The 15,150-nt window shown below is 27.6% G+C and overlaps 4 protein-coding genes and 1 pseudogene across 5 annotated transcripts; 2 read left to right on the top strand and 3 right to left on the bottom strand.

The window, feature by feature from the left end:
* Positions 1–7: 7 nt before the first annotated feature.
* Positions 8–1,578, bottom strand: MKS88_003323 (uncharacterized protein; the record flags this gene model as incomplete). Its single annotated transcript, XM_067216404.1, has 4 exons — positions 8–147; positions 883–981; positions 1,203–1,288; positions 1,436–1,578. The coding sequence occupies 4 exons, from the start codon at positions 1,576–1,578 to the stop codon at positions 8–10; spliced, it is 468 nt and encodes a 155-aa protein (XP_067073054.1).
* A 1,627-nt stretch (positions 1,579–3,205) lies between these two features.
* Positions 3,206–5,031, top strand: MKS88_003322 (annotated as a pseudogene). Its single transcript has 2 exons — positions 3,206–4,139; positions 4,301–5,028. Coding segments are annotated over exons 1-2 (1,662 nt in total).
* Positions 5,032–6,001: 970 nt separating this feature from the next.
* MKS88_003321 (uncharacterized protein) lies at positions 6,002–9,529 on the bottom strand (the record flags this gene model as incomplete). The annotated part of the gene is made up of 1 exon (XM_067216403.1): positions 6,002–9,529. The coding sequence occupies one exon, from the start codon at positions 9,527–9,529 to the stop codon at positions 6,002–6,004; it is 3,528 nt and encodes a 1,175-aa protein (XP_067073053.1).
* A 942-nt stretch (positions 9,530–10,471) lies between these two features.
* MKS88_003320 (uncharacterized protein) lies at positions 10,472–12,103 on the top strand (the record flags this gene model as incomplete). The annotated part of the gene is made up of 1 exon (XM_067216402.1): positions 10,472–12,103. The coding sequence occupies one exon, from the start codon at positions 10,472–10,474 to the stop codon at positions 12,101–12,103; it is 1,632 nt and encodes a 543-aa protein (XP_067073052.1).
* Positions 12,104–13,023: 920 nt separating this feature from the next.
* Positions 13,024–14,462, bottom strand: MKS88_003319 (uncharacterized protein; the record flags this gene model as incomplete). The annotated part of the gene is made up of 5 exons (XM_067216401.1): positions 13,024–13,169; positions 13,574–13,634; positions 13,725–13,805; positions 14,041–14,143; positions 14,320–14,462. 5 exons carry the CDS (start codon positions 14,460–14,462, stop codon positions 13,024–13,026), a joined length of 534 nt encoding a protein of 177 aa, XP_067073051.1.
* Positions 14,463–15,150: the final 688 nt, after the last annotated feature.

Below are 15,150 nucleotides of genomic sequence, written 5' to 3'. Positions count from 1 at the left end.
AAACCTTTTAAAAGACAGTAAGAATATGATGATTTAAATATACTTCTTTTAATATTAGTGTGTTATTTCCCTTCAGCGTTTTTGACAAGTGGGAAATTAGATTTCCCCCCTTGTTATGCAGAATAGCTTCTAATTCACATTTAGGAACTTCCAAAAAGCAGAAACATTCATTCTTTTGCGAGCTCATACTAATTTACTCATTATATGTATATATATAATATATATATATATATATATTTGTACCTGTTTGTGTGTAAAATCCTTGCAAGGGAGAACGGACAACAGGACAACAAGTAAAGTTAAGAAAAAAAAAAAAAAAATGTGTACTTCTCAAAATATGCATGTTTTACAGTATGTTATATTTAATCGCACTCTCACTAATAATGTACTTAGCAATCTTATCCCATATATAAAACATATAAATATGATTGAATATTTTAGACAGAGTCATTTTTATACCTCATGCTCAATTTGATAATTCTATTTTTGAGAATAATATCATTAAGAATTTCATTTATGAGTATTTTTCTATTTTATTTTATTTTTTTTATAGCCAAAAATTAAAGAAAAATATTATATGCATGCACCATAAAAGGAAAAAAAAAAAAAAAAAAAAAAAAAAGATCAATAGAGAGAGAGAAATAGAAAGCTATTTTTTGGCCATTTACATATGTAGCTCAGTAAAAATGCACACCTTTTTTTTTTTTTTTTTTTTTTACTTCATTTTATTTTATTTTTTTTGGGGGGGGGGAGGGGGAAGAGTTTTTCTTACATACATAACTTTTGATAATTTATGAAACAATATTTTTGCTTTTTCTTTTTCAATGAACGTTTTAAATTAAAATTAAAATTTTTTTTTTTGTTTTTTCTGTTTTGTTATACTTTCGTGTCTTCCTCCACAAGTTATAAGAGCTTCTATGTTTTTTAAGAACAAGTCTATAGCATGATTTATTCGTAAACCAATACCAGGACTCCGGCATACTTCAACCTTCAAAATATATTTTATATATATATATATATATATATATATATATATATATATGTACATATTTATATATCTGCACAATCGTCACTCTCCTATTTTTTTATATTTTTAAAGTTTAGCACAATGTACTACAAACAGTACTACACGTATGACCCGGTATACCGACCTTACTGTCCAGTGTACGTAATATATGAGATTCCGCGTGAAAAAAATATACTTTGCAGTTTAGCTGAAGCATTATGTGGTTGTGTAGCATTTACAATAACTGCTATTAGCTCTATATTTATTTGTTCCACTGGATTACTATTGAGAAGTTGTGATAACAAGGAATATTGAGAGGTATGTCGTTGCGAGGAGCAAAATTCGCAACAAAAGATAAAATAAATTAAAATAAAAAAAGAGAAGGATAAAGAGATAACACATGGACAATAAATTAAATATATAACTTACTTGGAATTTTCAAAAATTACCAGTATAAAATATTTTAAAAAAGAAAAATAATTAAACATATGTAACTTTTTTGAATTCCATAAATTATTATACTGTTGTTTAAAATGCTCACATTTACACCTCATCATTTTTCGTACGCTCATTTTGTTAATGCACGATGTGAACATTTAGCTGCTATTGTTTTTGAATATACGCATAAGTATATGGGACTATATATGCATACATTTTCGTAAAATTATATATATATAAATACACATTTTCTTGAACGTACGTGTACATATACATACATTATATACGCACTTATGTACAACTTTGAGTACACATTCGTTGCTTGAGGCTATTATGCATGTTGCTGAGTAGAACAAAATACACATCGAAATAAGCATTTTTTTTTTTTTTCAAATGGGAATGTTAAACGAATTTTACAGCATATTTTTAAGAGCTTCCTTTTTTTTTTTTATATACACATGATTTTATGTGCATCTATACTTCTCCTTACATGGTAGTATTATTTTGTTTACCCCTTTTTTTGTTTTTTCTATCCTTTTATTTTGCCATTTTTTTTTTTGTTTTTTCTATCCTTTTATTTTGCCATTTTTTTTTTTTTTTTTTCTAGCTATAATTTTTTCACCATTTTTTTTTTATTGGAAACTGCGATGATAATGCTCCACTTTTCATTTTTTAAAAATAATTTTTAAAAAACAAAAATTGATAGATAAAAAGTTTTGAAACGGTTAAATTCTTTTATAATGACAATACTAAACAGTTATGTGTGAAGTAAGATTCATAGAACTCCATGCTGAATTTAGTAGTTCATAGGGAATAGGCAGACCCATACTATAAGCTTCCTTTTTTTAATAAAGCATGTTTATACATAAATATATGCATGTATAAATATACACACATGTACATATATGTGTATATAATGATTTAAAAAGATGCACGTTTTTTCCCTACGTAACTGTTACATGGAAAAAGGCAAAAGTGGTTCATAGTGAGGCATAAGAGAAGCTTATAACAGTTTATCATTGTAGGACAAGTAGCAGCAATAATGAATAGTCATTATAGCAATGCACATGATCTAATATAAATCTCATTTTTGCATAACTTACTTTGTTCCCTTTCAGTTAAAGCTAAATTGTGCTTATTATTATTTTTTTCTTTTTATATTTTTCTCTCCAGCGAAAGGGAAATATATACTTCTTTTAAATGTGTGTGTTCAAAAATTATTAAATTGTAAAAGAATACATGATATGAAATAAATTTTTTAATTAATAACCTTATCTTTGTAATTTATTCTTGCATCTAAATAAAAGACTCGGACGATAAACCTTACCGTGGACGTATAGAACCTTTTTCCTATAAGGCGTATACACATATATGTATATATACCTATGCAAAGGAAGAAGCTACATGTTATGTGCAAAAGCATAAAACATAGGAACACAACAAAAGAAACATAACCATTTATTATGGCCTTGTGTGACAAATACATGTGCACACATATGGCGCGAAATATTTTTTGAAAACCTTTAAGGAGACAGAAAAAAAAAAAAAAAAAAAAAAAAAAAAAGTAAGGAAGGAAGAAAGGATGAAAGGAAGAAAAATGAAATAAATCAAAATGAAATAAATCAAAATGAAATAAATCAAAATGAAATAAAGCAAAATGAAATAAAGCAAATTGAAATAAAGCAAAATGAAATAAATCAAAATGAAATAAAGCAAAATGAATCAATACGAAATAAAACAAGATGAAGGAACATAACAAAAATGAATCCTAATCCTGTGAACAATCACTACAGGTCCAAAAACATTTCGGAAAAAATATTAAAGGGACTTAAAAGAAATCAGTTATGCTTGCCAAATAATTCCTGGGGAGAATTTTCGCTATATAATGAAAATGTGAATAAAATTATTTTTAGGAATAATTGGTCAGAAGAATATGAATTTGACAGTGAACAAGGGGAAGTACGTACGAACTATGTCTACAAGACTAGATATAGTAGACAGAATAAATTCAACATACAGATAGATGAATACACATTAAAGAGAAATACTATTCCGAGAAATGGTAAAAGGGGACAAAAAGGTTACCATAAAAATGGTCATTATGTTGATGATGATAAGGATGATGATAAGGATAATGATAATAATCATAATAATGCTAATTATGCTAATAATGATAATAATGATAATAATGATAATAATGCTAATAATGATAATAATGATAATAATGATAATAATGATAATAATGATAATGATAATAATGAAAATAAGGATTTCCTTTCCTATGAGAAAGGTCAAAGAGAGAAGAGGGAAAAGTATGCAGATGATCATAATGCTAGGGGACGCATAGCTCAAAAATTTCGAAAAAACGACAGCTTTCGCTATGATAGTTCAGATAATGCGCTTGTTAACAAAAATATACTGATAGAAAACGCGTGGAAATGCATATATTTGAATGAAAATAAGAAAAAAGTGTGCATAAATGATCCTTTTATTACTTCCCCTTATTTTTCTTACCCGTTACACATCTTTAACAATGATAAAAAGGAGAAGAGGAAAATTTGTAAAGAGCCATACAGAGTTTTAAGTGCACCAAATTTGGTAGATGATTTTTATCTGAATTTACTGGATTGGTCAAAGAAAAATATAATAGCAGTTGCTTTGAATGATAAGTTATGTATATGGAATAATGAAACATGTACAAGTGAAGAAATATTTGTGCTAAATAAAATACAAGGGAAAAAAAGAAATGAAAAAAAAAAAAAAAAAAAATTGAAAAAAATAAAAAATCAGTAACATCAGTGAAATGGGATATATTTGGAAACCATCTCGCTGTTGGATTATCAAATGGTGTTGTAGAAATTTGGGAAATTGAAAAAGGAGTTAAGATTAGAAAATATAAAAATCATAATTTAAGAGTTGGTGCATTATGTTGGTATTATAATACTTTAACATCAGGTAGTCGAGATAATACAATAATTAGTTGTGACATTCGATGCAAGGAAAATAATTATGCACATTTAACAGAACACAAATCCGAAGTATGTGGCTTACAATGGAATTATAACGGAAAACAATTAGCCTCAGGAAGTAATGATAATTCTATATTAATTTGGGAAAATAATAATACAAATAAATCTCTTTTTCATTTTACAAAACATAAAGCTGCAGTAAAAGCTATTTCTTGGTGTCCACATAAAAATAATTTATTAGCTAGTGGAGGTGGATCAGCTGATAAGAAAATATTTTTTTGGAATACTACCAATGGAAAATGTATAAACGAAATTAGCACAAATTCTCAAGTGTCCAATATTTTATGGTCTAAAAATACTCATGAATTTATATCAACACACAGCTATTCACTCAGTCAAATTATTCTTTGGAATTATCCTGAATTAAAAAAAATTTCCGCCTTAAATGGTCATAAATTAAGGGTATTATACGTGTCATTAAGTCCCGATGGTACATCTGTAGCCTCTGGTTCTCCTGATGAAACCATAAGACTTTGGAATGTTTTTCCTAAAAATAATGATGATCCTAATTTTTCTCTGCTTTCCCCCTTTTCGAATTGTTATGAACTGGTCAGGTGATTAGCGCTTTCTCGGTAAGCGTTATATGTATTTGTGTGAAGTTTCATGTATATCTGTGTGAAGTTTCATGTATATTTGTGTGAAGTTATATGTATATTTGTGTGAAGTTTCATGTATATTTGTGTGAAGTTTTAAGTGTATTTTACGTTTTTTTTTATGTCCATTTTTATACCCATTTTTACGTTCACTTTTATGTTTATTTTTTTTTTATTTTTTTTTTTTTTCTAGCCAAAATGGTCATAATTTTCTTTTTTCTTTTTTTTTCTAGCCAAAATGGTCATAGTTTTCTTTTTCTTTTTTTTTTTTGCTCCAAAAAGGGTTCATTTGCATGCACAATGTGTGCAATAGAAAAAGAAAAAATTCCTTTAATTATAGTACAGTGATATTTTTCAAGAAAGAGAGAAATGGAATAGACTCTTTCTGAAAATTATTTGTTCGTATAGGAGGTAAACGTTATATGAAACTAAATATTCCTGTCCTCTAAAAAATACGCACTGGATATCTGCACTCTTAAAAAATGGGCAACTTCTGAATTGTTCAGGTTGAATGAAGGTGACACATAAATTTAAATTTGCCTTTAAATGTAGCCATAATATATTCACATATGTACATATGCACGCATGTATGTATATGTGTATATGCATATACACATATATATGTTAATATGTTAGTATGTTCGTGAGTCCTCAAACAAGCGCTAGTAGCAGAAACACCACTTTCAAAAAAAGGTGCCTTCTTTTTCATGAGAACGATAAATGTTCAGTTTATAATTACTATATAGAAGGGGGGTTGAACAAAAAAAAAAAAAAAAAAAATTTCGGAATTGATACAGAATGGTCAATGTCTGGGTCATATTCAAAATAATATTTTATTCATTACATCCCTGATTCTTTATACTTCAAGGGGATTATCCCCCAAACAACTGCAATCTTTTCTATATGTACAACTTTTATATTAAGGCATTTTATGACTATATTTTATGGTTACATATTATGCCTATAATTGTGCTGATTTTTTTTTTTTTTTTCTGATTTTTTATCAATACTACATCATCATCGAATTCAGTACTCGTTCTTTTATAATTTTCCCTTTTTCTATAATGTAAAGGACGAAAATTGCCATAAGTATTATGTTCATCTCTAGCCGAAGAATAGAACTGCATATTGTTATTTCCATCAAAATTATTTCCCAACTTCTTTAAATTATTATACAAATGATATTTTGAATATATACTATCAAAATAGTTGTTATATGTCATATTTTCATTATTCAAGTTTGATTTACTTTCTACTCCTATGTCGTCACTTAAGGAATAATAACTATCGCTTACGGTGGAGTTACATTCATTATTAATACTTTCATCAGTGTGAAAAAAATAATTATTATTATTATCAGCCTCATCGTTATTATCATCATTATCATCATCGTCACTATTATCATCGTCACTATTATCATCGTCACTATTATCATCATCATTATTATTATCATCATAATCAACATTTCTGTCTTCCTGAAAATCATTATATACCATCTCCTTTGATGACCTTTTTTTATTCTTCTTTATTTTTTTTTCACAAAGGTCAGCATCATTTTTTCTTTTCCTTTTCAATTTTAAATCATTTGAATTTGAGAAAAAAGATCTGTCCTCCTTATTCCGCATATTATGCAATGTACCTTTTTTTTTATATGTATCTATTTTTTTTAAATTTCCTAAAGTAGCACTAAGTTTTTTTATTTGTAAGTCAATATTTTTATATGTGTCTGAAATGTTCTTATTTCCTCTTATAAAATTATCATAATTTAATTCTTCATACTGATTAAATCCTTCGTTCATTTTTTCCACATTACACTTTTCATATGCTTCACCATAAGTATCTCCACTGTTACTTTCGTATCTCTTCTTACCATTTTCCTGTTCGCTATTAAACTTTCTAAAATTGGTGTTATATCTGCACTTAAGCCCATCCTCTACCTCGTTATTTCCGATGAATTTATCAAATTCGCGTGTATCTTCTTCCTCCCCGTCATTTGTTCTGCTTTCTGTACCTCTTTCTGTTTTGCTTTCTGTACCTCTTTCTGTTTTGCTTTCTGTACCTCTTTCTGTTTTGCTTTCTGTACCTCTTTCTGTTTTGCTTTCTGTACCTCTTTCTGTTCTTCTTTGTGTTCCGCTTTCTGTTCCGCTTTCTGTTCCGCTTTCTGTTCTTCTTTGTGTTCCGCTTTCTGTTCCTCTTTGTGTTCCGCTTTCTGTTCCTCTTTGTGTTCCGCTTTCTGTTCTTCCTTTTGTCTCGCCATTCGTTCCGTAGCTGACTTGTTCATAATTATCACTTTTCACAAAGTTGCCTGCATTCCATACTTCTTCACCATTGCAAAATGATTCGAGGAGTTCCCTAATTTCATTTTTCGATGTACTGTTTTCCCTATAGTCTGTAAAAAATGATGATCCATTATTATTATTACCATTTTTAATATCATTACTATTTTTTCCATTTATACCATTTCTACTTCTAGTATTCACCGCACCCGATTTGCATGCAGTGGTCATGTATTCTCCTTTCACACATTTTTCAATGTTAACACTTTTCCACTTTTGCAAATTATTTGCATCATTCCTAAAATTAGTATTACCTGTACTGTGTGTGTTGGTTGACTCATAACTCAGGCCATCGTTTCGGTGGTTGCTAAAATTGTCGTTGGAGCGGTCCATTTCATCATTACTGTTACGATTGCAAACATTGCTACTACTGCCACTACTGTTAATACCATTGCTGGTACTACATACATGTGCGCCCTCCTGCTGCGGCTCCTTTTTTGAGTCTTTATCACCTCTTCCAGTTATACCATTTTTTTTTTCTCTGTGTCTAAAAACATTAGTATGATCATTGAAAAGTTCATCCTCAAAATTATTATGATTAGATTCTTCCTTACTGCAATCATAGTCATTAAAATTACAAGAAATGTTAAAGTAAGATGTAAAATGTATATAACCTGTTATAATATTATTGTAATTCATATTTTCGTTAGAAGAATAGTCTTTTTTTGTGTATTCAGAAGTGAAAAAAAGAACATCACTATCATCTATTTCTTCCAAGCTTGTTTCATCATATTCGTCACTTGAGTTGTTGTCATCTGATAAATAGAAAACACACGAGTTGGAGGTTTCATCCTCGGAAGGAATATAAGAGGAATGTTCTGAGCTATTGTCTCTATAACACTTGTTACCATTTTGATAAAATGTATCATTTGTCCGATATTGTGTCTGCATTTTTCCTTGATTTATTGTGTCTTTTTTTGCCCCTATTTTTGACTCTACTTTTTGCGCCCTTTTTGCTTCTCTTTTTGCTTCTCTTTTTTTTTTATTTTTTTTTCTCTCCGCCCGAACTTCCGAAATTTTCTTTTTATTCTTTTCTAAAATATGAGTAATAATATTTCCAAAATAAATAATAACGCGTTCTTTAAAATTCTTGGTTGAAAATAAACACAATAAATTCATATCAGAACAAAATTTAATTATCGTTCTTAACTCATTAAGGGGGAGTGACATATTATGATCTCCAAACTTTTTATTTTTAAAAAAATATTTAGTCTTACTCGAAGGAATACATATTTTTTTATTGTTGTAAAAAAATTGTTCTCTTTTGACTTTTTCTTTATTTAAACTAAAGTCAGAAGTCTCTATTGCACAAATAATAAATGAATTATCTGTATTTTTTAAAAATATATTTCTTTCATTGGCTAGATCTTTCAAGTTAAGAAGAAAAAGTGTTGGCTCTATTTGTATTATTGATTCATTTTTATATACACAATTTTTCAGTGAGCTGCTAAAGGACCTTACCTTTAATATAGCACTAAAATAAGTGTTACACTTTTTAAATTTAACAGCTATTTCTAGAGTACTACTTGCGTTCTCTTCGTTATTAAATTTTATAATTAGTTTAGAAACATTTAAATTACACTTGTTGTTGGAGATACTATTGTTATTAGAGATACTATTGTTGTTGGAGATACTATTATTGTTGGAGATACTATTGTTATTGGAGATACTATTGTTATTAGAGATACTATTGTTATTGGTTTTACGATTACCACTATTGATGCCGCTGTTATTTCCACTCTGAACATGTTTGAACCCATCACAGTTATTCGTGCTATTTACATCATTTTTATTCTGACCGGACATGTAATATCTACTACCGCTGAAAGTATTGCCACTATTACTATTAGACCTTAACTGCTTTACAATTTTGTTGCTAAATATGGAATTGTAAAAATCTTTTGAGCTGACTGTACCACTTGCATTTTTGATATCACAACTGATGCTAGTTACGGTAAAAATCTTTTTGTCTATGTGAATAATTAATTCATTAGTTAAGTTATTGGATGCACTTAACTCCAGTTTATTTCGCGTTAATCGAAAATTCAAATTTTCGCAAACGGATGCAAATAGCTTTAATATCTTTTCAAATATTTCTATATATGGCTTTTTTATTATTATTTCCATCACGCACGTGGCATTATTTGTCCATATATATACATGTATGTATATACGTTTGTATATTGATATCTATATGTACGAATTTAAAGAAGCAAAGCAATATATTTTTTTTTTTTTCTTTAACACATAATGGAGACAGAAATGTCCCTTGCACTTGAGTTGAACAAAGTTATGTTAACATCGTTACGTAAAACATGTGAACTATTTTCCTGCAACCTCATCAATTATTAAATCCAGTAGATATTTACATTTTTCTGTTTTTTTTTCATTTGTGTAGATTTTTACGTTTCTTTCTTTTTTACTCTTCTTACTTTTTTACTCTTCTTTCTTTTTTACTCTTCTTACTTTTTTACTCTTCTTTCTTTTTTACTCTTCTTACTTTTTTACCTCATTTCCCTTTTTCACCTTTTTTTTTTTTTTTTTTTTTTTCAAATTGAAAGTCTCTGTAGAATAAAGCTTTATTTTTTGGAAATTTCGCTAGCTCAAAAAAAAAAAAAAAAATTACACGAATACACATACGCTTCTGTATGCTCGCGTGCGTATATATACGTATTGCGTATATACATACAAACATATACATACTTACACATATATATACTTGCACATATACACACTTATGTACCCTTATTTATGATTATCGGTGTACATATTGTTGGCTCTATAAATAGTGCAAAAACGGTAAAACGAACATTCGATTATCAGCTAAAAATTTAAGCAAAGCTGAATATCATAATGCAAAAGTGCGTATATCTTATGCACCAATTCGTCCTGATATGTAGTGAAAAGAACCATATATTCTTAAATAAAAACATGTTATATATATACATATATATATGTATGCATGTATTTTAATTCATTTTATTTTTTTTTTCATTCGTTTTACATGAACTGTTAATAATTTTTTTTATAGAAAAAAAAAAAAAAAAAAGGAAATTACGTAGCAGAATTATGGCAAAATGTAAAATGCTCATGAAGTACAATTTAAATAAAATATTTATGAACACAAAAATTATAAAAAACTGGAAAAGGTTTCACAGTGGTATTAAGAGCTTGTTAAATTATAATGAGGAGAAAGTGTATAAATATTGTTGTGTCGTTCCATACAAATATGATAACATATTATCGCTAGAACGGATTTACGATGAAAAATACGTTCACATTTTTAGTGAGAACAATGTGGAAATTGAATCTAATTTGCAGTATTTGTACAAATTACTTATAAATAGTCGAACGGTTGAACAAATTCGACTGGAAATACACAACTCCTATTGTGCTTATGAAAATAATTTTATAAATGATATTAAAAATGTAAATTGGTGTGCGTTCATTCCATTTAGCAATGTTTTTGTTGAACCGCAAATAAATATAAGGAGTATAAAATCTCGCTTATACCATACGTGCATGTTAAAAAATATTATTTTGAATGTAATTAAAAGACAACAACAGTTATATATAGAAAAAAATGGAGATCAAAATATATTTTTAAAAAAGAAAAAGGTAGATCCATCAAAATTACAACCATTAAAAATAAACGTATTATTTAAATATAATGAATTGAAAATGAATATAAATATAAGTAATGATTTGAACAAGCGTATATTTGTAGCATATAAAAATCAACATTCCTTAAAAAGTACCATAGTTGCATCAGCTATTTTTAAAATAAATATTTTCAAATATATAAATCCAAAAAAAAAATTATATATTATTGACCCCTTTTGTAATGATGGAACGGTGTTACTCGAAATACTAAGTATTTTGTGGTCCATTCCGAGAGGTTCACCTAGTATTAATTATCCTATTTTAACCTTTCCCATCCACTCTCCTTCAATTTTTTATAATGTGTTAAATGAAGTATATATCGGCCAAAATGAACATTTAAACGATGTGTATTTCTTAGGTATTGATGAAAATATAGATCAAGTAAATCAGGCAAAGGAGAATTTGAAAAGATTTTTCGAAACTATGCCACTCGATGTTAATGAGAATGCAAGTAGTTTTGTATCCATTTCGTCAAGCGAAAATTATGAACGTTCAGGTGAATATGCGAAAAAGTCAGTTGCACACACGGGAAGCTCAGGTAAAAATGGGGAGAAGTCAGGTGAAAGTGAAGAAAGGTCTGGTGAATTTTATGAGTGCGATAAATTAATCAACGGGGAGGGTAAAAATTTTAAGAGAATTAATAATTTTTCCTATAAGTTTAATGCTATTAGCACAAAGGAGATGAATGAAATATTTCACCATAAAATTGACTCAAATTTAAGTCATAATATGTTTTTGTCAAAAAACGTAAAATTTTGTTCGATAAATTTTCTTAAATTAAATAATATAACGGAGAATTGTATTTTAATTACAAATATTTTAAATAAAGATAAAAAAACAATATCAAAATTTGAAAAGCTCCTTATGAAATCAGATATTTTAAATGCGTATGTTTTTTCGCAGGAAAAATATATGGAAAAAACTCAGTTAAAATTTAAGTTAATACTACGATTTGTTTCAAATGGGCAATATGTTCTTTTTCTTCAGCTGTTTAACAAGCCCAGGAAAAAAATGTACGATGATGGGGAAGATGATTGATGTGGTGTAAATTCGTGCACACACACATACATATATGTATATATTCTTTTTTTTTTGTGTAGACCTTCTCATGTGCATATTTCATCACCTCTATTGTTAGAGCGTGGAGGTTACGTATTTCCCTTTTATTCATTTATTTATTGTATTTACGTATGTGTTCATATAATTGTTCGTTTATTCACTCATTTATGTATTAACATATGTGTTTATATATTTGTTTGTTTATGCAACCATTTATTCGTTCATTCAACCATTTATTCGTTCATTCAACCATTTATTCATTCATTCAACCATTTATGCATTCATTCAACCATTTATGCATTTATTTAACCATTTATGCATTCATTCAACCATTTATTCATTCATTCAACCATTTATTCATTCATTCAACCATTTATTCATTTGTTTGTTTATTTACCACGTTGGGGATATGGCCAAATTAGTGAGCTATACACGTATGCACATCTCTACAGTTCCATTTTTGAAGAATATTTCCTTTTTAATATGTGCACATTAAACGCTGATAAATTTGTGTTTCGTTTTGCATATGAATATGGCTCGTAAAAGTAAAGGAAAGTACCTTTCATTAAAGTACCTTATTAAATAGCACAAAAAAAAATTATATATGAATATTTGACTAAGAAATTTTGTATTCTTTTTTTCTCTTAATTATTTATTACACATCTATCAATATTTTAAATTGGTGTGTGCAAATAAAAAATTTGGAACAAAACAAATGCGCCATTGTATGTATACACATGTATGCATTTTAGAAATATTTACATGTACATAAATAAGTAATTGCTTTATAGTTTTTACGAAATTATACAAGAGAGGAAAGAAGGGCACGAAAATATGTCAAAAATGGTCCATAAAAACAAAGACCCTTGAACAAGGGTATTTACACAAATTATGAATGCTCAATTTATTACGCTTAATATATCATAAACTATATTTTTTAAATTTTCGTCGCAAAAGGTTTTATTATCCCACTGCCTTTTAATGTCTAGTAGTTTCTCTTTGTAAAAATTGAACATGCCATCCAACTCCATTTTCCTTTTATTCTCTAAGAAAAAAAAGAGTACGCCCGTGGCATATATATATACACATATACACATATATACATTTATATTTATATTTATGTGTATACATATGCGTATATACGTGGACGCTTATACACTTTTAGAGGGTCAAGGCAAATAATTGATGGCATTTTCTGGGCGTATGTACACTTTTGCCTCATAAACAAATTAAAATATTGTGAGTGTATGACTAGAAGTTTATTTTTTTATTTTTTATTTTATTTTATATTTTATTTTATATATTTATTTTTTTATTTTTTTATTTTTTTTATTTTATATTTTTATATTTTTATATTTTTATTTTTTTATTTTTTTTTTTTTTTATTTTTTTTTTTTTTTTTTTTATTTTATTTTATTTTTTTTTTTTATTTTTTTATTTTTTTTTTACCCAGGAGTATTTTGTTATCTATATACTCAATGTGCAGGTCTTTAAGCTCTTTCTTAATTTCCTGCAAAGTGGTAGGAACAAGCAAAAAGATAAAGAGCAGCATCTACTTCAGCTACTAGGCACATCATAGCAATGATAAAAAGAATCTAACCTCCGAATGCTTAATAACATCATTGAAATTGTTGTTATAATCCTTTTTAAAGTTTTGGCAATACGTATAATAGTCATTTAGCTTGTTTGAAGTAAAGAGAAAGGGGGAAAAAAAAAAAAAAAATTAAAATAAAATATAGTGAAATATAATGTGGTGAAATATTATATAGTGAAATATAATATAGTGAATATTATATAGTGAAATATAATACAGTACAATATAGTAAAATGTAATGTGAAGATGATGAAAAATTATATAAGTGATGCTTATTTAAAGAACTGAGTGCACCTTTTTACAAAGTAACAAAACAGCTTACTTCTTTTTCCTTATCCTTTGCCTCGTTAATTATGTATTCCATTGTATTCGTCTCTTCACTTTTGTATATTTGCTCTTGCTCTTTGAAAAAAGCGTCTACATTACTGAAAAAGGGAAAGTACCAAATTGACAAAAAAGGGAAAAGCAAAAAGGGAGAAGAAATGTGAAAGTAAAATGAACAAAATTTATATGAACATGTAATATCACTCCTTGTAATTTTGCAATTTGTTCGTTGTTTTTTTCTTCACTTTTTTTTTTTTTTTTTTTTTTTCTGATTAACCTTTTCATTTGGTTTTTATCAAAGTTTTCCTTTTTTGCATTTTTTTTAATTTTTTTTCTCTTAGGTAAAACTTCTTTTTTCTTGTCTATTAAATTTAAAATCATATCATTGATTTCGTTTTCTTTCAACATTTGAGCATTCATATTTGCAGGACAGGCGTAAAACCGGGTGACGGGGCGAAAGCCACAAAAATAAAATAATTGAAGGAAAAAAAATAAAATAAAGAAAAACAGAGTATAATGCAGTATAATAGAATGAAAAAAAATAAAATACAAAAAAGAGGGCAGAAATAAAAAACAGCAAATTGTGATAGTAAAATTCTGCGTAACAAATTAGACTGTTTTATATAAAAGCTGACAAAAAAAAAAAAAATAAATAAAAACAAAAATATATAAAGTGATAACTCGTTTTAACGTGTAAAATGGAGCAAAGGACTTTGTTCGAATTCATTTTTATTTATTTTATTTTTTTTTTTTATAAAATTAAAAAATATCTATATTAAAATTGCATGTGTGTCTTTTATCCATTTAGAGGAAAGCAAATCAACTTGTAACATTTTTTTTTTTTTTTTTTCGTTTAAACATATGTGAGCTGCACTTCTGTGTTTGTCATTTGTTCTTAGGACAGGAATATGAGTATTGGGATGCGCATACGAGTACGTACTGGTGTGACGATAAGTATATATGAACAATGAAATACATTCTCTTATTTGCTTCTTTTCAAAAAAAGAGCAATACTTTGTAAAAATGAAATACAGCTAAAATCGGAAAAACAGGTAAAAATTATCTTAAGCACTTAATAAATGCACTGCGTTTTTCCTTTTTCTGGTGC

The sequence above is a fragment of the Plasmodium brasilianum genome, chromosome 10 (genome assembly GCF_023973825.1).
Source record: "Plasmodium brasilianum strain Bolivian I chromosome 10, whole genome shotgun sequence".
NCBI lineage: Eukaryota > Apicomplexa > Aconoidasida > Haemosporida > Plasmodiidae > Plasmodium > Plasmodium brasilianum.
Note: the sequence above shows the minus strand (reverse complement) of the source record. Positions and strands in the feature narration are given on the sequence as shown.